At 42.6% G+C, this 21,825-nt stretch overlaps 1 protein-coding gene across 3 annotated transcripts in view; it reads left to right on the top strand.

Moving 5' to 3' along the window:
* Positions 1-21,825, top strand: part of runx1t1 (RUNX1 partner transcriptional co-repressor 1) — a 196,113-nt gene that overhangs the window by 161,409 nt on the left and 12,879 nt on the right. For all 3 annotated transcript variants that reach the window (XM_054745205.2, XM_054745204.2, XM_015973852.3), the window contains exons 2-5: positions 1,931-2,068; positions 6,865-7,106; positions 10,660-10,749; positions 15,917-16,098. In XM_054745205.2, coding sequence (XP_054601180.2) covers positions 1,954-2,068; positions 6,865-7,106; positions 10,660-10,749; positions 15,917-16,098 — 629 coding nt within the window. In that variant the 5' untranslated portion in view covers positions 1,931-1,953. The remainder of the gene's footprint in view (positions 1-1,930; positions 2,069-6,864; positions 7,107-10,659; positions 10,750-15,916; positions 16,099-21,825) is intronic.

Consider the following 21,825-nt stretch of genomic DNA (forward strand, 5'->3'; position numbering starts at 1 on the left):
GCTGCTTTACTATAACCTCCAGTGGGACGTAGATCTGTCAGGCTTTACTAATCCTAAAGTTTCACAGTCTATTATCTATCAGAAGCTACTGCAAGAGATAGGTGTAGGAGACTATTTTCATGTTCAGCCTGTTTCTCAGTGAATCTCTTTAAAGAGACAACGTGTAGTTTTTACAATTAATTTCTGGAGATATCCATCAAATTACTGTTGAAACTGAAAGAAGTGATGCCCAGTTGTTGAAAAATATTCCCAGCTTCATAAGATAACCATACAAATCTGTTCTAAAATACATGGGAGCGGGCCTAAGGGTGTTTCTCAGTGTCAAGGCGCCTTGCCTTGCCTTGCGAGGCGATGTCTTGTGAGGCCAGGCGCCTTGCTTACGAGGACACGGTCCTTCCTTGGTCAAAGAAAACGGTTAAATTGAACAGACTTGCATCACGTGACCGCGGCTTCCACGGCGGTCACGTAACGTCACGTGACACGGGAGACAACGTTATATTTTATACGTATTAGTTTCAATATAAATATATAACAAGCATTTTACTTTTTAAATTGTGTATATGTTTATTAAATTAAAAATATAAGTGAGTTACTATCCGCTAGCCACCGAAGCTGCAACTAATAAGCAACTAACCAACCACAGATAACTTCTTTGGATCTAAAAAAAAAAAACATTTTAAATTAGCTGACTTACTTTTAAACTTGAAAATTGTCCCCGAAGTAGCTGCCGGCTTCTGATCCGCCGTCTTTTTGAAAATACTGCGGTGAATTGTGGGTAATTTTTGACCAAGGCTAGGCTACAAGACACCTCCCTTGTATCCTTGCTCAGCTAGCTAAACGGCTTACAAACGGAGAACACATGCCTCGGTAGAACATGAACATTGGAACACGTCTTGGCGGATCCCGATGACATATTTCCTAGGCAACCAGGGCGGGGCCAAGACATCAAGGCAAGGTTCCTTGACACTGAGAAACACCCGTAGTCTCTGGGCGACACCATATTAGATGCCATGTTTCCTTCTACGGGAGCCCATGAGGACAAAATGTATTTACTGATTTGTAACAAACGGTTTCAAAACTTTCGTCTTTCTTAAATGTTGTTTTACAAATTTACCTCTTCACTTGTTGCCAGTGATGAAAGGAGGTCTGATGTGCTTGTCATTTTGCTAAAGTGTGCACTCCCCAGGGCTTTTTGACCCTAATGGGCATCTGTTGGTAAGGTCTTACTCCAACACAAAGGATTTGTTGCTTGCTTGCAATGATTTAGATATCTACTGCCCCCTATAGCCAGGAAAAATACACACTATCACTTTAAACGCTACAGCTGGACACATTTGGGGTGATAGAGTACATGAGGGTCCACCCTGATTAAAATGCTTCCTTTGTTTCTCTTGCTGCTCCACTTCCTCCTGTCTTCTTCCTCTTGGCTCATTTTAAAAAATAAGCTCCGCTCCCCGTTGTGACACAGCGACACATTATTTGATAATAGTTTGTTGACTCGGTGATAGGCTTGTTAGCGTTTTAGCTAAGTTTCCACAGTGAGGGTTTTGCCTCCGCGCTGCAGGACTGTCGTAACTTCGTGTTTGCTACGGTCTGAATCAGGTGGAAATAAACACCTCACGAGAGAAAATATTCAGCTGCAGATTTTTTAAAAATAAATCTTGGCAGTGTTTCACAGCTGAGCAGATGTGGTTATAGTGTCCAAATGAGAGGACTCAGACCCCGGCATTAACCCGTAACCCTGACAGGGCAAACGGCCATTTTAAATCGCTTGAATGTGCTTTAAGTATGAATTTAATGCCTAAATTAGGAATTTGCTTAAAAAATTAGGAAAAAGTGTTTTAAAATGTCAAAAAAATGCAATACAAAAGAGTCAAACTTAAAAAATGATTGTCACACCTAAACGTTCTTCTTCTCCCCCTTCCTTCAGATCGCACTGGGAAGCGCTCCACCATGCCCGACTCACCTGCGGATGTCAAGACACAGTCCAGGTTGACGCCCCCCACCATGCCACCCCCACCCAGCACGCAGGGGGCACCCCGTAACAGCTCCTACACCCCCACCACGTGTGAGTAAAATAACAGCTTAGCTTTGCAACAGAAACGTCGAGCTAGGTTCAATCGCTTCTTGAAGCCCTTTAAGTTGCAAACCTGCTAAAGTTATTTTCTGCTCTGCTAAACTGAGTAAAAGTGAACAGATTGATGTCAGCTGAGCAGAATATGCCAATGTTAATTCCTGATTTCACAGTTTTATTAAAAGCGATCTAACTTATTTTCTTTTTTCCAAATCCTTTGGATTAAATTTGGCTTAATAGTTTTAAATGTTGTCTTACGAACAACAAAACAAACAGATGGACTCTGAAAACATTTATTCTCTTACAAATAGATGCAAGAGTAGAAACACAGAAAGATGCAACATCCGGCCCACCAAACAGACAGAGAGCTGTGATTGGACCAGAACTATCCGGGGCTGCGAAGGATCCAGTGGAGCGTGGCTAGACCGACACGCATCGCTAATTAATTTAGCTTCGGCAGCTGACGTTTTAGATTTTAGAAATCGTTTTTGCTGATGAAGGTGTGAAAGTTTAAAAACTACAAGAAAATTCATCTCTGAGCGGTTTTAAGATGACAGCAACACTTGCTGTTGGTTTTGCCTAGCCTAGCCTTTAGCTTATCAATCCTGGAGGATGCAAGTACGTTTTCCTTGAGCTGAGGCTGTTCAGGAAGCGGTCTGTAGTAAGTAAGCTACTCGGCAACACTTTAAAACCGTATAAAACCTGAAGCAGGAAAAAAATGACACAATGAAGAAATAAAAATCTAGTTTTTGGATAATAACTGTTAATTTTCTAAAACAGCATCAAATCTTCAAAGTAGATATGGAAGAAAAAAAGTCATGATCAGAGGCTCGCCGACAAAATATTTATTATAATATAAGCCGACGCGTTTCTTCAGGGCATAGTCAAAAACTTTAACACAGGAGTCCCAGGGAGACGTGCAATCACGTGACATATGTTTTTCTAGTGTGATATCAGTAACAAAAACGTTTGACAATCATATAAAATCATGAAAAACAAATTACTGAGAAAACACTGAAAACAGTATAATAAATATTAATTAAGATCACAAAAAACTAAGGAAAACAGAATCACCTCAATATAAAAATGAAATAAAGTAAATAAACCAGAGAAAATTGGGGAGAAAATAATTCACGAATCTTCATCGCAGCAGTTTGCAGTTTGTGTTTTCATTATCAGTAAAGTACCCAATAGATGTTAGACCCAAAAATCAATACTAAAAAATTCATTTTATTCCTGATCATCCACTCTAGTACCCAATCTCCTGAAGAACTATATATATATATATATATATATATATATATATATATATGTATATATGTATATGTATATATGTATATATATGTATGTATGTATGTGTATATATTATATTTATATATATATATATATATATATATATATATATATATATATATATATACACATATACATATATATATGTATATATGTGTGTGTGTATATATATATATATATATATATATATATATATATATTATTTCTCTAGTCCATTAATATTTCTGCTATCTGGTTTCCTATATTTATAATTAATATTTTATCTATTATACATTTTACAAAAATAAAATCTGTTTTGTTTAATTTTGAATTCATCAGGTGTCTGACATTGTTGGTTGTTGATGCCATTAACACGTAGTGCCAGAAATTGTCTGTGTCCATTTTTACTCTTTTAATGACCAACATTTACATACTACGCACGTATTATACATCAATCTCCTCCGTGACTTCTCTCACTCAAACTATGACCGACCTGAAGTACAGCATTTGTTTGTTTGGTACAACTGGCCTAACATAATTTGAATTAGTAGTTGAAGCAGTCATATTTTGCACAAAGTTTAAATATATGTTTATGTTTATGTTTATGTATTTAACAGACGCTTTTGTCCAAAGTGACTTACAAGTGATAATCGGCATTTTGCCCTTGAGGCTAACAACAACAACAACAAATTGACATCAGTCATGGAGAGGAGGGAACAAGGAGTGGACAGTAGAGAGGGGGGACGGGTGCAGACAAGGTGCTAGTTAAGAAGAAATATAGGACATATATGATGTTATTTACCCCGTATACATTTGTGTTGGTTTATTTGGGTATCAGAAATTGGAATTAAAATATTGGTGTGTCGAATATCGTAAAAAGCTGATTTCAAATGTTTTGGCGTCCCTGCATTCGCCCCTCTGCCGCTGCATTGGCCTGCCTGTAATTGCACCGAGCGGCTGCACCTGTGGGTGCCTGCCTGGTTAAACTTTAACCCTCCCTCTGTCCTCATGGGTGTGATCCCGCGAGGAAAGTTGACCGTTGAGCAGGGATGATGGTTTATCACTTGAGGTCCATGTGGCAGGGGTGAGGAGTGAGCACCACCTCACCCCTGCCACATGGACCCAAGCGATAAACCACCAACCCTGCTCAACGGTGAGCCTTCCTCGCGGGGTCACCCATGAGGACAGAGGGAAGGCTAAAGCAGAGAATCGGGTAATCGTAGAGAAAGCATCAGGAGCTCCAGGTAGTTTGGCATTTTTTGAGGCATTTGGGTGTTGCTTCCAATCAAATACTCATACACTCCCTAAAATGTGTTCAGATGTCCTCCTTATGTTACTGATAAATGATAAATGACCCTTACTTGTATAGCGCCTCTCAGAGTAAGGACTCCAAAGTGCTTTACACTACAATGTATCATTCATCCATTCACACACACATTCACACACTGATGGTGATGAGCTACGATGTAGCTACAGCTGCCCTGGGGCGCACTGACAGAGGCGAGGCTGCCGAGCACTGGCGCCACCGGTCCCCCCAACCACCACCAGCAGACAAGGTGGGTTAAGTGTCTTGCCCAAGGACACAACAGCAGAATTCTCTGTCCAGAGCCGGGATCGAAACTGCAACCCTTCGATTACTGGACAACCCGCTCAACCTGTTGAGCTACTGCTGCCCCCCAGTGTATGTTACTGTCCCACAGGCCAGACTGTGTCATATGGGGGCTTGTCCGGAATATTCTTCCAGACTTGTTGGAGGAGGTTGGCCTTAGAGTTTTTAAACTATTGAGTATTGTGTTTTGCAGCCTGGCCTGAGTCTGTCTGTCTGGTGGTGGTGGTGGTGGTGTGTGTGTGTGTGTGTGTGTGTGTGTGTGTGTGTGTGTATGGGGGGGGGGGGGGGGGGGTTGAGCCTTGTTTTTTGTTTTCTTTATCGAGCTTTGGACTCCTTGTGCTGAAAAGTTATTAAATAAACTCCTGAACTCCGAAATGTAATTGCAATGTAATTAACTAACAAAGAAGATAAATTAGAACACACCCCTAAAATAGACGCCTTCCACCCAGATCCCCCCTCCACTAGAGGGCAGTAGACGTGTTTAGGACTGGACAAGAATCATTTCTGAGGAAGGTACTAATCCTACGACTCCATCTGGATGCTTTAAGGACAGACGGAGTTTGGTTTGATGAGAATTTGTGACAATAATCCGCCAGGGGCTAAAGAAGAGCTAAAGGGGCAGCAGTAGCTCAGGTTGTAGAGCGGGTTGCCTCATGATCGGAGGGTCATGGGTTCGATTTCAGCTCCCGCCAGGGGTATCCTGCTGTTGTGTCCCTGGGCAAGACACTTCACCCAACTTGTCTGTGTTAGTGGTGGTCAGAGGGGCTGACGGTGCCAAATGGCAGCCTCGCCTCTGTCAGACCTCCCCAGGGCAGCTGTGGCTACAAGTAGCTTACCATCACTAGCAGTGTGTGAATGTGAGAGTGTGTGAAAGCATCTTTGGGTGTCTAGAAAAGTGTTATATAAGTTCAATGCATTATTATTATTATTATTAAAAAGCTGAGCCGATCTTTGCAAGCTCACGGTCGGAAAGCCGTCCACAAAACGTAAAAAATAAAACAAATAAAGGGAAATTATTTATTATCGAGCAAACAGCTCCCTCAGCAAGTTCATTAACGCCCACGCTTACAGACTCCTGGAGCTTTGCCATGACACACACATCTGATGAGCAAATCACACCCTTGTATTCTCTCACAAGTGGATACTTAAGCGCTCGTGTGAAGAGCACTAGAATCAAGGAATCCGAGGCCCTGTTACTCAGGATGCTCAGGGCTGTCGCGTCCGTCTCAGCAGTCCTGCTTCTTCTCTGCCACAGAGGAGTTATTTCTTCCTCTTCCTCCACCTCTTCTACCTTCTTCATCCCTCTTTATTTGCATCTCCTTCTGGAGCACAAGCTCCACAATTAGGCTTCAGTGCAACGACAGACGAAAGGCCCGGCTCTCATTACCCAGGCCAAAGGTTTTAACAAAGCAGCTTGCTTTGATTTTCTGTCTGACGTAATTGTTCCCAGATGTGGTTTGAGCATCCTCGCTTTTACAGTGGAGGCTTTGGACGACAGCCAGAGGGGGAGTGAGTGTATCGCTAGTCAAAACCTAATCTCATTAAAGGGAGAGCTTTACACCGCCTTGTATTTCCTTTGTGCACCAACCCCCCCCCCCCCCCCCCCATCACGCAGAAACACACACACACACTCATTTCTCCTGAGGTGGATAGGCCAACTGGGGGTTCCACCGTCCTGACTTGTTTAGACTGCAGTGGAGAACAGACGAACATGGAGAGGCGACGTGTTTCCTCACAGTTTTCTCTGCTGAGGTTGCCTCAAGGGATGAAACAAGGTTCAGCAATTGGAAACAAATGTGGGGAAAATCCATTGGGTGTCCCTTAATATTTGCAACTACAAGATTCTTCTATTATGTTTAAAGAATTATAAATTTGCATTAATTGCATCCATGTTCTCATCTCTATTCAGTAACCAACGGCAGCAGCCATTCGCCGACAGCCCTCAACGGTGCCCCGTCTCCTCCTAACGGCTACAGCAACGGGCCCAGCTCGTCTTCTTCGTCCTCTCTGGCCAATCAGCAGCTGCCGCCGGCGTGCGGCGCCCGGCAGCTCAGCAAGCTCAAGCGTTTCCTCACGACACTACAGCAGTTTGGAAACGACATCTCACCGGAGATCGGCGAGCGAGTCCGTACATTGGTGCTGGGCCTTGTGGTAAGTTACTGTTACTGCTGTAGCTAGCGCCAACAACGAGCTAACACTAACATGAGCCAACTAACACAAAAATAAACCAAAGTAAAAAGAGACGAGGAGGAGATTATAGCTCCCGCCCCTGGTCCCCCTCAACTCCTGGAAGGAGCTGAAATTACGCCTCACACCACAATACTAGCATGCTAACGCTACAACAGGCTGAAACATTAGTCCGATTGTAGCGTAAGGTTGAACAATACTCAAATCACTTTGCTCCAATTCACAAAAGATCAATCATTATTCGTTCCCCTAGCTCCCTCCTCTTCCACAGGTAATTTAAAATTTACCAAACAGCATAACTTCAATGCAGATTCAGTTAGCATTCAAGCTAGGTTGGTGTGCTAAGCTGACTACGTCACCCCACAGTGCATGCTGGGAACTGAGGCCCATTCTCATTGATTGACAGTGCCGTCTTGTGGATACACAGTTATGTAGGGAGCCCAAGTCACTCCCGCATCATGGGTCCCCGGAAGAACGATAAAATGAATGCAAGTCAACGGGGCTAAAAGCACTATTTTCTAATCCGCTTTGCCTTACGCCCTGGATCACACATATGCTGTACTGTAGTTTAAATGAAAAGTAATGATGGGTGTTTCGACCACACCAGTCACGTTCTTTGAGTTTTATCAGCTTGTAAAAGTTTGTAATTAGCATGACTACACACCAGAAATCATTACGTTGCATATGTCACGTCACCACATAATAACCTCTCCCCTAACGCTGCTACTTACCACATAGCCAGATTTATCAATGTCAATGTCAAGTTTATTTATAAAGCACATTTCCAACTATCAGAAATTGCACAACGTGCTGTGCACACACATCCAATAAAAATAAAATGATAAAACTCTGAGAAACATCCAGTAGACCATATGTAAAATAAATGAATGAAGAAATCAGTTTTTTTATTTAAAAGCAAGGGTAAATAAAGTAGGTTTTTAAAAGGGACTTAAAGGTAGAAAGGCTGTTAGCAGACGTAATCTGTAGGGGAAGGCTGTTCCAGAGCTTGGGGAGAAATTATGACACGTCTCTAAATAAAGTAAAATTTTCTAGTGCAGAGTGGAGACAACCCATAGAAGCACTGATTTGATCTCATTTCAGAGAAAAATAGCACAGGTCAGATGCACCTAATGAATAAAATTACTAACAAACTCAGGAATCTGTTTCTTTGCTTCACTGTTCTGGTGCTGTAAATATCACTAATGCAGATCAAAGGAGATACACAGATAAATGCACCTCTTATTTATTATTTGGAGACTACATTTACTGCAGCTGGCAGAGGCAGAGATTTTTTCTATTGATACACAGAATTTACAGAATCATTTTAAATGTTAATAGGGGAAGACTGCAGGAGGAAGCGGTAAAATACAGGGGGTCCCCAGCAAAAACAAGAAATTTTACGAGTCTGATGAAACCCGCTGGTTTTCCATCAGGCAGTCACGGGGCAGCTCCAACGACCCAGTGGCTGTGCTGGGTCAATGTTATCGAGCTCAGGCTCGGCTGTGAATGAGCCGAGGCGACGTCTTCAGAAGAAGCGTCCAACGTGTTTTTACGCTTTCTCCGAGACATGTCACGTCGCTAAGTTGTTAGCGCCGCGCGCTAACACGTCATTAGTGCAGCGTAGCCTGCTGGAGGTTTTAAGGGTTCAGATGAAAACACCCGACCTCTCAGGCTGCTTACACATCGATCTTAAGTTGTCGCTGTTGCGCTCACGCCGTAATACAGTATTAGATGCGGTTAAAGTCAGACATGAAATTTTTTTTTACATGAATAAGTGATGATTAGCCTGGCGGGGGAGGAGAACCTGTCAAGATCGTCAACACTCGTTTATCTTAATGCTATTGAAACATGTAAACCAAAAAGCATTATATCCACTGCTACCTTTCTAATTTTAAACTGAGTAACTTCTGCTGTAACTTCACCTTGACCTGGCTGCTCCTCCTTGCTGCCCGCCGGCTGTGATCACAAGCGACGACATAGTAGTTCCCGCTGCTTCTTCGGGAAACAGCGCCCCAAAAAAAAAGAAGAAAAAAAACTTGGGATCTTGTAGGCGTGGCGGTGGGATTTCAGCCGTGGCGGGCCGCCACGGCTACGCCTATGTAAGGGAAACCCTGAGAATATCAGCTTGCCTAGTCTTTATTGATTAATCAGAAGATTCTAGGATTCTTTTATTCATTAGGGAATTGTACACGCTTCGTTTTGATTCAAGAAACAGTCAGGTTTATAAAAGTAAGAATTTATGTTACAAACAATTAAAACTTGACAGATAAACTAAGCATTTACTGTGATGGATGGAACTAAAGGTGTGTCTGGAGCCCATGTGTGAATATAATGTATTCAGAATCTCCGTATCACAGAAAGCTGAGTTCTGGATGGAAAGAATTTGGTTCGCAAATAAGCTATAAAGTTCCATGCTGTAGTTCTTTTTTAAAACACAGAGCGGTTCTGTTGACCTGTTTTCCCGCTACGTTTCGTTTGCGGCTGCAAACTTCCTCAGGCTGCATGAGGAAGTTTGCAGGAAGTGGGGGTGGAGTAATACTCTGGCAGGGGGTGACTTGCTCTTTAAAATAACCATTAATTGTGCTTTAAACCGATGCACAGATGTAAACACTGCTGATGTTTGTGCTTCTAAACCAAACTATTATCCAAAAAAGTTGAAGTGAATTTAATTGTGAGATTTGCACAGATTAGGCCATTAAAGAGCTGCCGACGTTCACAAGAGGCGCCCAGATTTCCTACGTTCACTGAGATGAACACAGCAACACGTCCATCCAGCAGAGAAGAGATTAAACAGATGTGTTTCTGCAGCTCAGCTGACGTGGGTCCATCAAGGCTGTGATCAGAGGAAGCATCAGCCTAATGAGCGGGGGAAGGCAGAATAGTGATTGAACATTGTGCAGACAGTCGGAGGAGGCAGTGGAAGGGGGGATTATTTTTATTTCATTTTTTTAATTAGTCACACAGAGAATAACCTGCTTTTGGCTTCGCTGTGTTTATTTTTCTCACCGTCTGCACACGCTCAAGTCTCTCCTGCGTCTTTTTGGCTCCCCGCGTTTTCTCCCCCTTTTCTCCTTCTCCTCTCCCCCCTCCTGCCTTATTGAAAAGAGTGACACTGTTAATTAGCTGGTTGTGTGGAGGGGAAAAGGAGCGGCGGAGGCTCGGGAGGCTTCTCTTGCTGTCGCGACGAGCCCCGACACAATCTGGGTGAGCAGATGTAGGACTGATCGCAACAAAACTCAGGTCTGGGAAATAAAACTCACTCCGCTCCTGCTCCTGGCTTCTCATCCTTCCATCTTTTATTTAGATATTTTACAGATATCTTTTCATTGGGAACACTCTTATGGAAGAAAATCCAGATAAATGTAAGAATTTTCCGGTATAAAATGGGTTCTTTTGCTCTTCTGCTCCCTGAAACAGTCGCTCCAGGCCGGGACGCAGCTCAGCTCCCAACAAGTAATATCATCTCTTAATGTTTTTCCACGTGGATTCACGTGTCTCCCCTTTTCTTCTTTTCCAGAATTCCACGCTAACCATCGAGGAATTTCACTCCAAGCTCCAAGAAGCCACCAACTTCCCGCTGCGACCTTTTGTCGTCCCTTTTCTAAAGGTAGATACTCGATGCACACCAGGCCCTTGGCCCCAGATCGACCGCATCTGGAAAGCATTTGAGCCTGTTCTCATCCAGATGTGTCTCCTTATGCTCGTGATGTTTATCCACGTTTTCTCCTGTTTTTATCTTTCTTCTCTCGTTTGATTCTCACATTTGCACGAGTCACGACCAACTTCAGAGGTTTATTTCATACTTTCTTCTCAAGGGTGTTTTTGTCACTGATTTTCCTGCCAGATAAAAGCACATTTTTGCTGTTTTCGGTCATGAAAGCGGCGTATTATGGATTGCTCGCCGCTATTTCTGTCTGCTGCATGAAAACGAAGAGCGATGGCGTTTCTGGTGTTTGTATCTAAAGGAACTGTGGTCATTTATGTGCATTTAGCGGCAGACAGCTGCATAAAGCTGGTCGTCTGCAGTTTGCAGAGCTGCAGGCGAGACCGGCGGTGTTGATTTGTTTTGGTAGTCAAAGATGACGAATGGGTTTGGGGGGGTTACACTGAGCGATGCACTGTACAGTCGCAGCTCGGATCGCGTTATGAGGTCTGTTGTGTTGAGCTGAGATCAATATCTGTGCAGCACTGAGAGATCGAGAGCAGGCGGGCGAAACATTTCAACACAGAGCTCACTTGTTCTTCTGCTACGGATGCATTACCCTCGACGGTGGCACAGGAGTTAAGAGCTCGCCCCGTAATCGGAAGGTTGCAGGTTCGAGCCCCGCTCAGTCTGTCGCTGTCATTGTGTCCTTGGGCAAGACACCTAACCCTCGTTGCCTGCTGGTGGTGGTCGGAGGGACCGGTGGCGCCTGTGCTCGGCAGCCTCGCCTCTGTCAGTGCGCCCCTGGGCAGCTGTGGCTACATCGTAGCTCATCCCCACCAGTGTGTGAATGTGTGTGTGAATGGGTGAATGACTGATTGTGTTGTAAAGCGCCTTGGGGGGTTCCAGGACTCTAGAAGGCGCTATGTCAAATGCAAGCCATTTACCATTTTACCATTTATTGGTGTACAGTCTTCGTTTTGGCATCTGTTTGGGTTTATTTTTTCAGTTTTTAGGGTACAAATCCAGTTTCTGACTAACCCTAACCCCCAAACTCCCTAATGCATTTTGAATATATTCAGAGAAGTCAGGTGACAAATGATCTCTTTTTATATATCTATTAAGGGTTTCTGAAACCATTAGTTAATCCCAATCAAACATTCTTCAAGCTTTCTTAAATCATCAAACTCTTCTTGAATTCTTCTCTAATTCATCTTGAAACCCTCTCTAACCATTCTTGAATGCCTCTGAAGTCATTCCTAAACCCTTCTTAAATCCTTCTTAAATGCTTCTGAAATCCTTCTTGAGTCCTCCTACTCAACCCCTTCTGAAATCCTTTCCAAAACCTTCTCAAATCCTTACCATCCCATTCTTCAAACGTTCTCAAACCCTTCTTGAATTCATCTGAAATGCTTCTTGAGTCCTGCTCACCCCCTTTCTTTATTCCTTCTGAAATGCTTCCTTAACGCTTCTCAATCCCTTCTTGAATTCATCTGAAATTTAATTAAACCATCATTGAATCCCAATCAAACTTTTCTCAAACCCTTTTTGAGTCCTGAAATTCTTCTTAAACCCTTCTTAAAAAATTCTCAAACTGTTCTTGAATCCTTCTGAAACTTAATTAAAACCTCATTAAATCCCTATCAATTTTTCTCAAATCCTTCTTGAGTCCTGAAATTCTTCTCAAACTCTTCTTAAATGTTTTAGACCCTTCTTGAACATTTCTTGAACCCTTCTTGAATCCTTCTCAAATCTTTCCTAAACCCTTCTTGAATCCTTCTGAAATCCTTCTTGAGTCCTCCTACTCAACCGATTCTGAAATCCTTCCCAAAACCTTCTCAAATCCTTACCATCCCATTCTTCAAACGTTCTCAAACCCTTCTTGAATTCATCTGAAATGCTTCTTGAGTCCTACTCACCCCCTTTCTTTATTCCTTCTGAAATGCTTCCTTAACGCTTCTCAAACCCTTCTTGAATTCATCTGAAACTTCATTAAAACCTCATTAAATCCCTATCAATTTTTCTCAAATCCTTCTTGAGTCCTGAAATTCTTCTCAAACTCTTCTTAAATGTTTTAGACCCTTCTTGAACATTTCTTGAACCCTTCTTGAATCCTTCTCAAATCTTTCCTAAACCCTTCTTGAATCCTTCTTAAATCCATTATGTTTTGCACATGTGTGCAGCTGTAAACTGACATTCATCAGCTTGCATTATCCCTTAAATCTAGTAGATTCCACCAAAACTGCTGTGATTTTGATGTTTATGGTGCAAACAAAGACTCTGGGTGCTCCTTTCCTGTCTTTCCGTGTATTTGGAAGTTTCCTCTTTCCCATTGCTCACCTTCTCTCCTTTATTGTGTCCTCACGCTACTGTTTTCATCCTTCCATCCGTTCTCCAATTCCCTTCTCCTCTCCTTACCAGATGGCGAGTGTATCACTGGGATGGCTGTGGAATCCAAGCTGCAACTTTTCTCTTTTTTTTCCTGCATCACTCCTTCCTTCCCTTTCCCCAGTCTAATTTTAGTGTCTTCCCACTGCGGGGCCTTTAATGCTGGCTACCATATGGTATCAGGGAGCAGTCGGAGGTGTGTGGGGGGGGGGCTTTTATAGGTGTGTTGAAGCTCAGCTGCAACAATGCACGTCAGGGTTCATGCTTTTTCATTACACTAATGTTACACCGCCCGTCCTTTCTCTTTTTCAAACTCTTCTTTCTTGATGCTGAAACCACAAAAGGGTTCTGAGTCTTTTCCTGGCAGGAGGCAGTCAGAAACCACACGATGCCTGTGTCATGATGTGCTAGCTGGACACCGGCCACGGCATTTCTCTGTTTTCAGGTTAAACTTGGAGCTCTTTTTCATTTTTAGCCGTCAGAGTCGTGTGTGTCACATCTAATAAGGAGTGGAGCTGTGATGAAGGCGTTCGGCGGTGGGAGTGTGTTGCAGGAAGGGAATAATTAAAACAAGACGCAGAAAATGATTTCAGAACAGAAAGCTGATTCTGACTAAAGTGTGCATTACCCCATGATGTGTGCGTGTGTGTGTGTGTGTGCGTGCGTGCGTGCGTGCGTGCGCGCGCGTGCGTGTGTGTGCGTGCGTGCGTGCGTGTGTGTGTGCGTGCGTGCGTGCGTGTGTGCGTGCATGCCTGTGTGTGTGTGTGCGTGCGTGCGTGTGCGTGTGTGCGTGCGTAAGTGCGTGCGTGTGCGTGTGTGCGTGCGTGTGTGTGTGTGTGTGCGCGTGTGTGTGTGTGTGTGCGCGTGTGTGTGTGTGTGTGCGTGTGTGTGTGTGTGCGTGCGTGCGTGTGTGCGCGTGTGTGCGTGCATGCGTGCGTGCGTGTGTGTGTGTGTGTGCGCGCGTGCGTGCGTGTGTGTGTGTGTGCGTGTGTGCGTGCGTGCGTGTGTGTGTGTGTGCGTGCGTGCGTGCGTGTGTATGTGTGTGCGTGCGTGTGTGCGTGCGTGCGTGCGTGTGTGTGTGTGCGTGCGTGCGTGTGTGTGTGCGCGTGCGTGCGTGTGTGTGTGCTGGAGAACCACACACAAGTAAATCACCACACTTTATCTTAAGTTCTTGGTTCCGTCTCTTCAACGCTCTGCTTTTCTTGACTCAGGCCTTTTTTCTTAATGCCTCCCACGTCTCACTGGTAATTAGGATGACCTCTAATTAATAAAAGATCGCTTCGCCTGGGTCAGAGCTATTTATTTTTTTAGGCTTCCTCTTATTTTTTTTCCTTTTTGAAGGTAATTATCATCAGAAACTATTACCAGAGCATCAGCTTTGGGCCGGCCAGGCGAAGGTCAGCGCTTGGCATTTCTTTCACTGCAGCTAACGACTAGAGGTGGATTTTTATGTGATTATAATGTTAATGCCACACAAACAAATCATAGGAGGTCCCGATACTCCTAATCTCTTCTTGGAATTTAAAAAGTGACTTAAATTGTAAAAGAAAGTGATGAAGAGAGGGAAGAATGGCAGCATTTTTGTCAACTTAAAGCTTGAAAATACTCAAAGGTTCATATGAGACCTCTTACCCAAACACCCGCCACTCTGAGCCTCCCTGATGCAACACTTTCATCTCCTTACTTGGAAGCGCACGCCATCAGATGTCTTTGAAGTGGATGCTCGCATACCTGCGTGGCCCCGTGACGCCGTGCCAGAGGAGCGGGCACCTCTTGTTACGGCGTGTCAGAAGACACTGAAAATGGCTGCCGTGCTTTTATAAGAGCCGCAGAGAAACTTTACAGATGTCGATGCGCTCCGGGCCACCGGAGGCACGGAGGCAATGATGAGAGAAGAAATGGTAGGGACGGAGATGCTGTCACCTCACATGTGCGATGTTTAGACTGTGGAAAAGCTTTTATTACGTCCACATTTACTGTGGGATTAGGATATGTGATGCCTTTCTTAGTTTGCATAAAATACAAACTTACACAGGATAAAAAAAGATGCCTGCTTAATTAATCTTTTTAAAAAAATGCATTTTATTCTGCATTTTTAAATGTATGTATTGGCTTCTGAAAATAATGTTATTTTTTCAAATTAAGAATAAAGTTAATTGAAGGTAATACATTTAATATTGTTATTTGCCATATTTTACACAATTTTCTTGTAGATTTTTCTTTCAGTTGACCCATTTTAGCCATAAATTCTAATAAAAATAATCTATTTTTAATTACTATTTATTGTTTAACAAATATTTAAAAATGTATTTTTATTTCATTTAATTTTTCTATAACAAACATAGACAAATAAAATTGGCCCTTGCCACCTGTAGATCTTCCACCAGAGGGCAGTAGAGAGGTGAAGGAATAGCTATGGTGAGTTTCTGATGAAGGTACTAATCCTGATGTTCCATCTGGACCCTCACTAGGCCAGAATGGGTTTGATACCAACTTGTGATGATAGTCTACAAATAGCTGGCTTAATTAAATGCTTATTAGGAACAAAGATGGAAAGGGTTACTCATTATGTTTTATTAGAAATATTTATGATAAATATATATTTTTTCTCCAGTGAGCCTCAAATCTGACTGAATATTGTCTCCATTTTCCAAATAAGACAAAAAAAAGTAGAAGAACAGGAGAAGTGAGGCAGCAAACGAGACACAAAAGACATTAATATAAGTTTTTTTTCTCTCTTTAGGCCAACCTGCCGCTCCTTCAGCGAGAGCTGCTCCATTGTGCCAGGCTAGCCAAGCAGAACCCAGCTCAGTACCTGGCCCAGCATGAGCAGCTGCTCCTGGACACCAGCACCACGTCCCCGGTGGACTCGTCAGAACTGCTGCTGGACGTCAACGAGAACGGCAAAAGGAGAACGCCAGACAGGTGGGTGCAAATCTGAATTTCCTCCGGGACCTTTACTGGACCACAGCCTCACATTTGACTTCTTGGATTTATTGTTATGAAGCGTTTTTATAGGTTTGTGGACAGATGTTTGGTGGGGGTGGGGGGTGGGGGGGGGGTCGTTGTGCATTTTTGTTAGAGCTACAAGTTCAGTGTAAGCATTGGACCTGGAAATGACATCCCAGCGCTTTCAGAGTTTTAAGGCAGGCGAGGAAAAAGGAAAATTAACATATTTGCTGAGGGCCAGAACTGCTGAACGTGTTATTAATACCCCCCCCCCCCCCCCACCCCCAACCATGGGGTAGCCATACTTTTATTCATTACCTGCATATGTGCAGCCTGTCTGGTGCACAGGGGAGCGAGCTCGGGAGAAAAGGTGCATTTGTAAATGTGGGAGGGGAATATACGAGGAGGCATCTGTATTCAGTGAGAAAACACAACCCGTGTGTGTGAATGTGTGTGAGGCTCTCCATCCAGTGTGAAAGTGTGTGTGCGTGTGCCTGGGGAGATGGGCTGATAACACATACAGATGAGGCTTCAGCACCATTATGGCTGGCTAAGCACCTCTCGTTTCTGCTTACCTCTGCTCGGCGTTCCCACTCCTAACAGTTTGGATCTGAATATTGGAATCGGAATAGAGATGCTTAATTACCAACAACAACAAGCTATTAATGAATATTAATGTAGAAAACAGCACGGAGACCAGGAAAAACACACATTTCCAACAAACTCAGAATAAAGTTTACAAGTCTATTTTTTCTTAAAACCTTCAACAAAGTTTACTCAATGCTAAACGTTCACATTTTAAGAAGTTATCAGGAGTGAGATACGTGAAAGTGAAAGTAGAAATTAAGATACATGAATTGTATTAATTAGAATAAGTATATATTACCATCAAAACCCTAACGTTTAGGAAATGAGTTGTTTTAGAATAGCTGAAGATCCCGTTTTACTACATTTATCAGACACTTCTGCTGTGAAAACGAAATAAAAACTTTTTTTTTGGAGAGAATTTCTAGTATTTTTCTTTCTTCTTGTCACAAAACCTTGCATGTTGGATTTGTGAAGAAAAGCAAAAGATAAACGGGAAAAAAATTAATTCCAAGAGTAAATGTGTCCTTTCATCCATTTTCCTCAGCTTGCTCAGGGCCACCAGGAGCTACACTGTAAGAACTAACATGTTGAAATTACTTAACCAAGTTATATCAACTGGTTCCACTAAACCTAATTGCTTAAATGTAAAAAGTAAAATAGATTGTTGTGTTAAAAGCAAATGTATGTTACTCTTTACCACTGATGGGAAAAACGGCGTTACTAAAAAATAGTTTTTTCAGTAACGAGTAATCTAATTAATTACAGTCTTCTTTTGTCATAACGCCGTTTCTGTTACTGATAAGAAAATGCATGCGTTACCAATTCAGCAGCGCGGTGTGTTGAAGCCGTCATCAGCTGATCGGGAGCTAAAGAGGTGGATGTTTTCATCCAAGCGCCGTGAAGAATGAGGAAGACGTGATGAATCTGCAGCTGCAGACCCGCAGAGTCGCTGCTGCAGGTGTGGATCTGCAGCCGTGCCCTTCTCGGCGTGACAGCGGGACGTCCCGGAGGTCCCCTCACCTGTTCAACGCTCAGACTTCCCGATCTTCTACCTTCCTAGATCATCCAGCTGTAACCTGTTTCTGATCATCTCTTTGGTCGCGCTGTGACACTGATGCAGACGTCAGTCTCAGACGTCATGGTGCTCAGGTGTCATCAGAACTACCTGAGTGTGTTTACCACCACTAAAAACACACAATTATGTTGAGCTGTAAAAATTTATTTATTTCAGTAATTTAACTAGACTGAGAGACAATTTAAAGGCTCGGGAACCTTTAAAGGTGTTTCTATTTGTAATTATAAATTTTAGGTGATTGGCTAAATATAGCACTTAAATATCACACAGTGGCATTTTAATAGTCTACATTAGTGTAATGTTCCTGTTTGTAGTTCCTCCTGTTAAGTACCCATTTATTTCAATTATTCCGTTTTATTAAAAAAAACATTTGGACATTAATCTTATTTTGTTCCAGTCATTAGTCATTTATATTTCAGTTTTGTAGTCATTTATAGTACATTAAGTAAGTTTAATTAAGAGGGGAACCCATTTTTCTTGCATTCTTTAATGAAAAAAAGTAACGAAAGAATAATTTTTCTTTGTAATTAGTTACTTTTATAATCTTGTAACTCTGTAAGTAACTGTGTTACATTTTTGATAAACTAATCAGTAACTATAACCAATTACTTTTTAAAAGTAACATTCCCAACTCTGCTCTTTACACTTAAGTAACCAGTGACTTGGTTTAGTGAATTCAACCTTTTATGTTTTTACAGTGTATAAACCTCCAATGGACATCCTGAATAGGTGGCCAGTTCGTCACAGATCAACACTTACCTGGTTACCTGGGTTCCATTTAGGCCTAGTCCACACGTAGCCGGGGTTTTTTGAAAACGAATATCCGCCCCTCCAAAAACTTGCATCCACACCACTGCGTTTAAAAAAAAACTCTGTCCACACGTACCCGGATAAATACGTTGTTAAGGACATGCCAGACCTGTAGGTGGCAGTACTTCCCCCGTTCTTAACCTCGTCCTTCGTCTGTGGTCTTCCACAAGGAGCAGTAATTCCGCTTGCAAAAACGAACAAGCAGAAAGCACTTGGACAATTGATGGATCTGGTAGTGACAGAGCGCAGCTCTGAAGGCTTCCATGATGCCGGCTAGTGTAAACACAGGTCGCACACGTGATGTCAGCATTTTTTTGTCGCGGAAAGTGATGTTGCGGACCTTAAAACTCCGGTTTTGTCTGTCCACACGCAGACACCCAAAACGGAGAAAATGCAGATCTTCACTTTGGCCGGAGTTTTTAAAAAGATCCGTTTTCGTGTGAAAAAACTCCGTTTTCGTGTGGATGACAGACCAAAACGTAGAAAAATATCTACGTTTTGGCAGATCCCCGGCTACGTGTGGACAGGGCCTTAGAATCACACAACATAACATGCTAATTGTTTCATCTTTGAAATTACACTTATGAAACGAGGATGAGAGAATCACTCTTTGTTTAGAAACATAGACTGCAGTACCCAAATCTGACCACATGATGTCACTCTTACTTCATTCTTGCATTGTGCACCTTTAAAAATCCTGCAGACGTTTAATGAATTACATTTAGTCGTGCCTCTTTCTGTGAGGCATGTGAACAGATTGATCGTGCTTCAGCTTTGTGTTGCATCCAAAAACTCGGAGGAGAAAAAAACAGATTTGCTTAACTGCCTCAACATACTGACCTTCGGCGCACATCAAAGCCCACCAACCCAAGAGGTGTGAGCTGAAGGCTTTGCCTCGACCATTACCCTCCTGTGATCCTGACAAACCTGAAAAACTCTTTACAGGATGGCCAAATAGTGTCACAGAACTAAAAGCATGTAAGGAGAACTGAGGAACTGCTGCACAAAGCTTTTCACAATCAGCATCTGACCAGCATTCTGCTTTTTATAAAATATAATAAACTTGTGTATTGATTTTGCTTAACCAAATTCTTAACTAATTGCTTAAATGTTAACGGTAATATACATTTAATTTTGAGAACGTATAGAAATCTATATGATTCTTTATATTTAAAGATGCAATATTCATGAATTCAACAATGAAATAATCCCAAAACAGTCTAACGTTGTAATCATGTTGGAAGGAAAGTTCTACTAAAACATATTTCATTCTCAGCTGGCAGTGGGGGTTGTCAGTTTTTCTCCTTTCAAAATAGCGGAAGGAGGGACCAAGCTACTGTTCATCGTCAGGGAGTGTGAGGTTGCCATGTCTGCTGTGAGCTAACGCTGCAGAAATAGCAATTGTAAATTGAACACAGCTGGCAAAAAGCTACAGAGTTGATTAAAGAACCAAAGCCGGTAACAAGAGTGACCCAGAAGTTATTTCCTGTACCCCTAAGAAGGCTAATGTTGAGCTAGCAATGCTAACAGTGAATCTGAAGCTAATAGTTAGCTCTAAAAACATTTCAACGTACATTTTCTGTTACCAACAACTCTATCACAGTGAAATGTTTGTGTGAAGTGAATAATGAGTCAAGCGTGTCATTTTACTTCCTTAAATGTGTCATTCAGAGTTAACAGCAAGATGGCAAACAACCACTCTTCCTCTATGCTGGAAGGATATTACCGTAATAAATGTAGTAAATGCTCCCTATCATAAAATGCCCAAGAGTGCTAACACCAGATGTGACGATGTATTTATTTACTTACCAACTTGCTGAGTATGACTCGTCTTTGCTTGTCGACTAGAATCTTCTGGTGCTGATCCGTAACTGGCAGCAGCCACGAAACTCACGGAATGGGAGTGAGAACATGATCACAGGATGTCATTTTTACTTCATTCCTACATAATGCACCTTTAAGCAACTAGGTTTAGCAGGATCATTGACATAACTTGATGAAGTAAATTCAACATTTTATTTCTTACAGTGTATGAAATATAAAAGACCTGTCATCCATCTTTGATATTAGGCTGTTTTTAGCTATTAGCAGCAACGAAAACGTCTCGTGTGTCAATAAATGAAATACACTATTAATAATCCTGATAGTTGTGCACTAACCGTGTGTGCAAACTGCGTTGTGGTGGTGACTGTGAGGATGTGCATGGTGCCTGTAGATATAAACATTGTTGCAGCAGAAAGAATGGGGGTGTGAGAGTGGGAGCGGGGGGAGAGGAGCTAGACGAGCCGAGGGAGACAGGGAGATGGAAGAAAAGAGCATATGGAGAGCTGTGGATGAGCATTAGGAGCCCATAAAAACAGCTCATTAAGAAGTTCAATCTGTTCATCGGAGAGAGAGAGAAGTGAGACAGAGGGAGAGAGAGGAAACCAGGGGAGCGTAGATAGCAGGGGAGGTTGGCAGGTTTTAACTGTGAACTGACAAAACTGAGAACACACACACATATATATAAACTGTAAGCATGCAGGCACGTATGTGTGAGCGTGCACACAAAACACACCTGGCTACATTAATCTTTGGAAGCAGGCCCCCAGAAATCCACCCGATCCCGCTGAAACTACGTGTGTGAGCGCCTATGTGTCTGTACGACTGCAAAATCCCCACGAGCAACCCTTAACTGTATAAACTGACTAGTTCACAACAAAATTAAAACCCCAGGATGATTCAAGGATGTGCAACTTTTGTGGCAATTATTCTCTTGGGTTGGGAAGGTGGACGGAAACGGTGAAACAGCTGATGAGCTTTTATAAAGAATAAACACTGTAAAACGGGTTTAATCACAGGATGTGTCATAATAGCAACATTTGCCTCCAAATCTCCTTTTCTCTGTTGTTTTAGTTCCTTTTTGCCTGATTTATTGTGACTTCAGAAGTCTTCCTTTGCATGACTGGGACAAAAATATGTTTAGATCTGATTTTAATCTAGAACTCGTTTAGGGTTTTTCCACTAAAGCAAGCTTGGACCGGTTCTGCCATATTGTGGAGTTGCTAATGCTAACGGTTAGCTTCTACTAGCTGAGATGTGCTCTGCTGTCTCCTGGCCACTAAATCAGCACAGTCTTCTGTGGGCTCAAGCTAAGACGGGCGGGGCCATGAATGTTTAACTGGGTGTTTCTTAATGTCATGGCGCCTTGCCTTGCGAGGCCAGGCACCTTGCTTGCGAGGACACTGTCC

This window comes from Nothobranchius furzeri, chromosome 19 (genome assembly GCF_043380555.1).
Source record: "Nothobranchius furzeri strain GRZ-AD chromosome 19, NfurGRZ-RIMD1, whole genome shotgun sequence".
Classification (NCBI taxonomy): domain Eukaryota; kingdom Metazoa; phylum Chordata; class Actinopteri; order Cyprinodontiformes; family Nothobranchiidae; genus Nothobranchius; species Nothobranchius furzeri.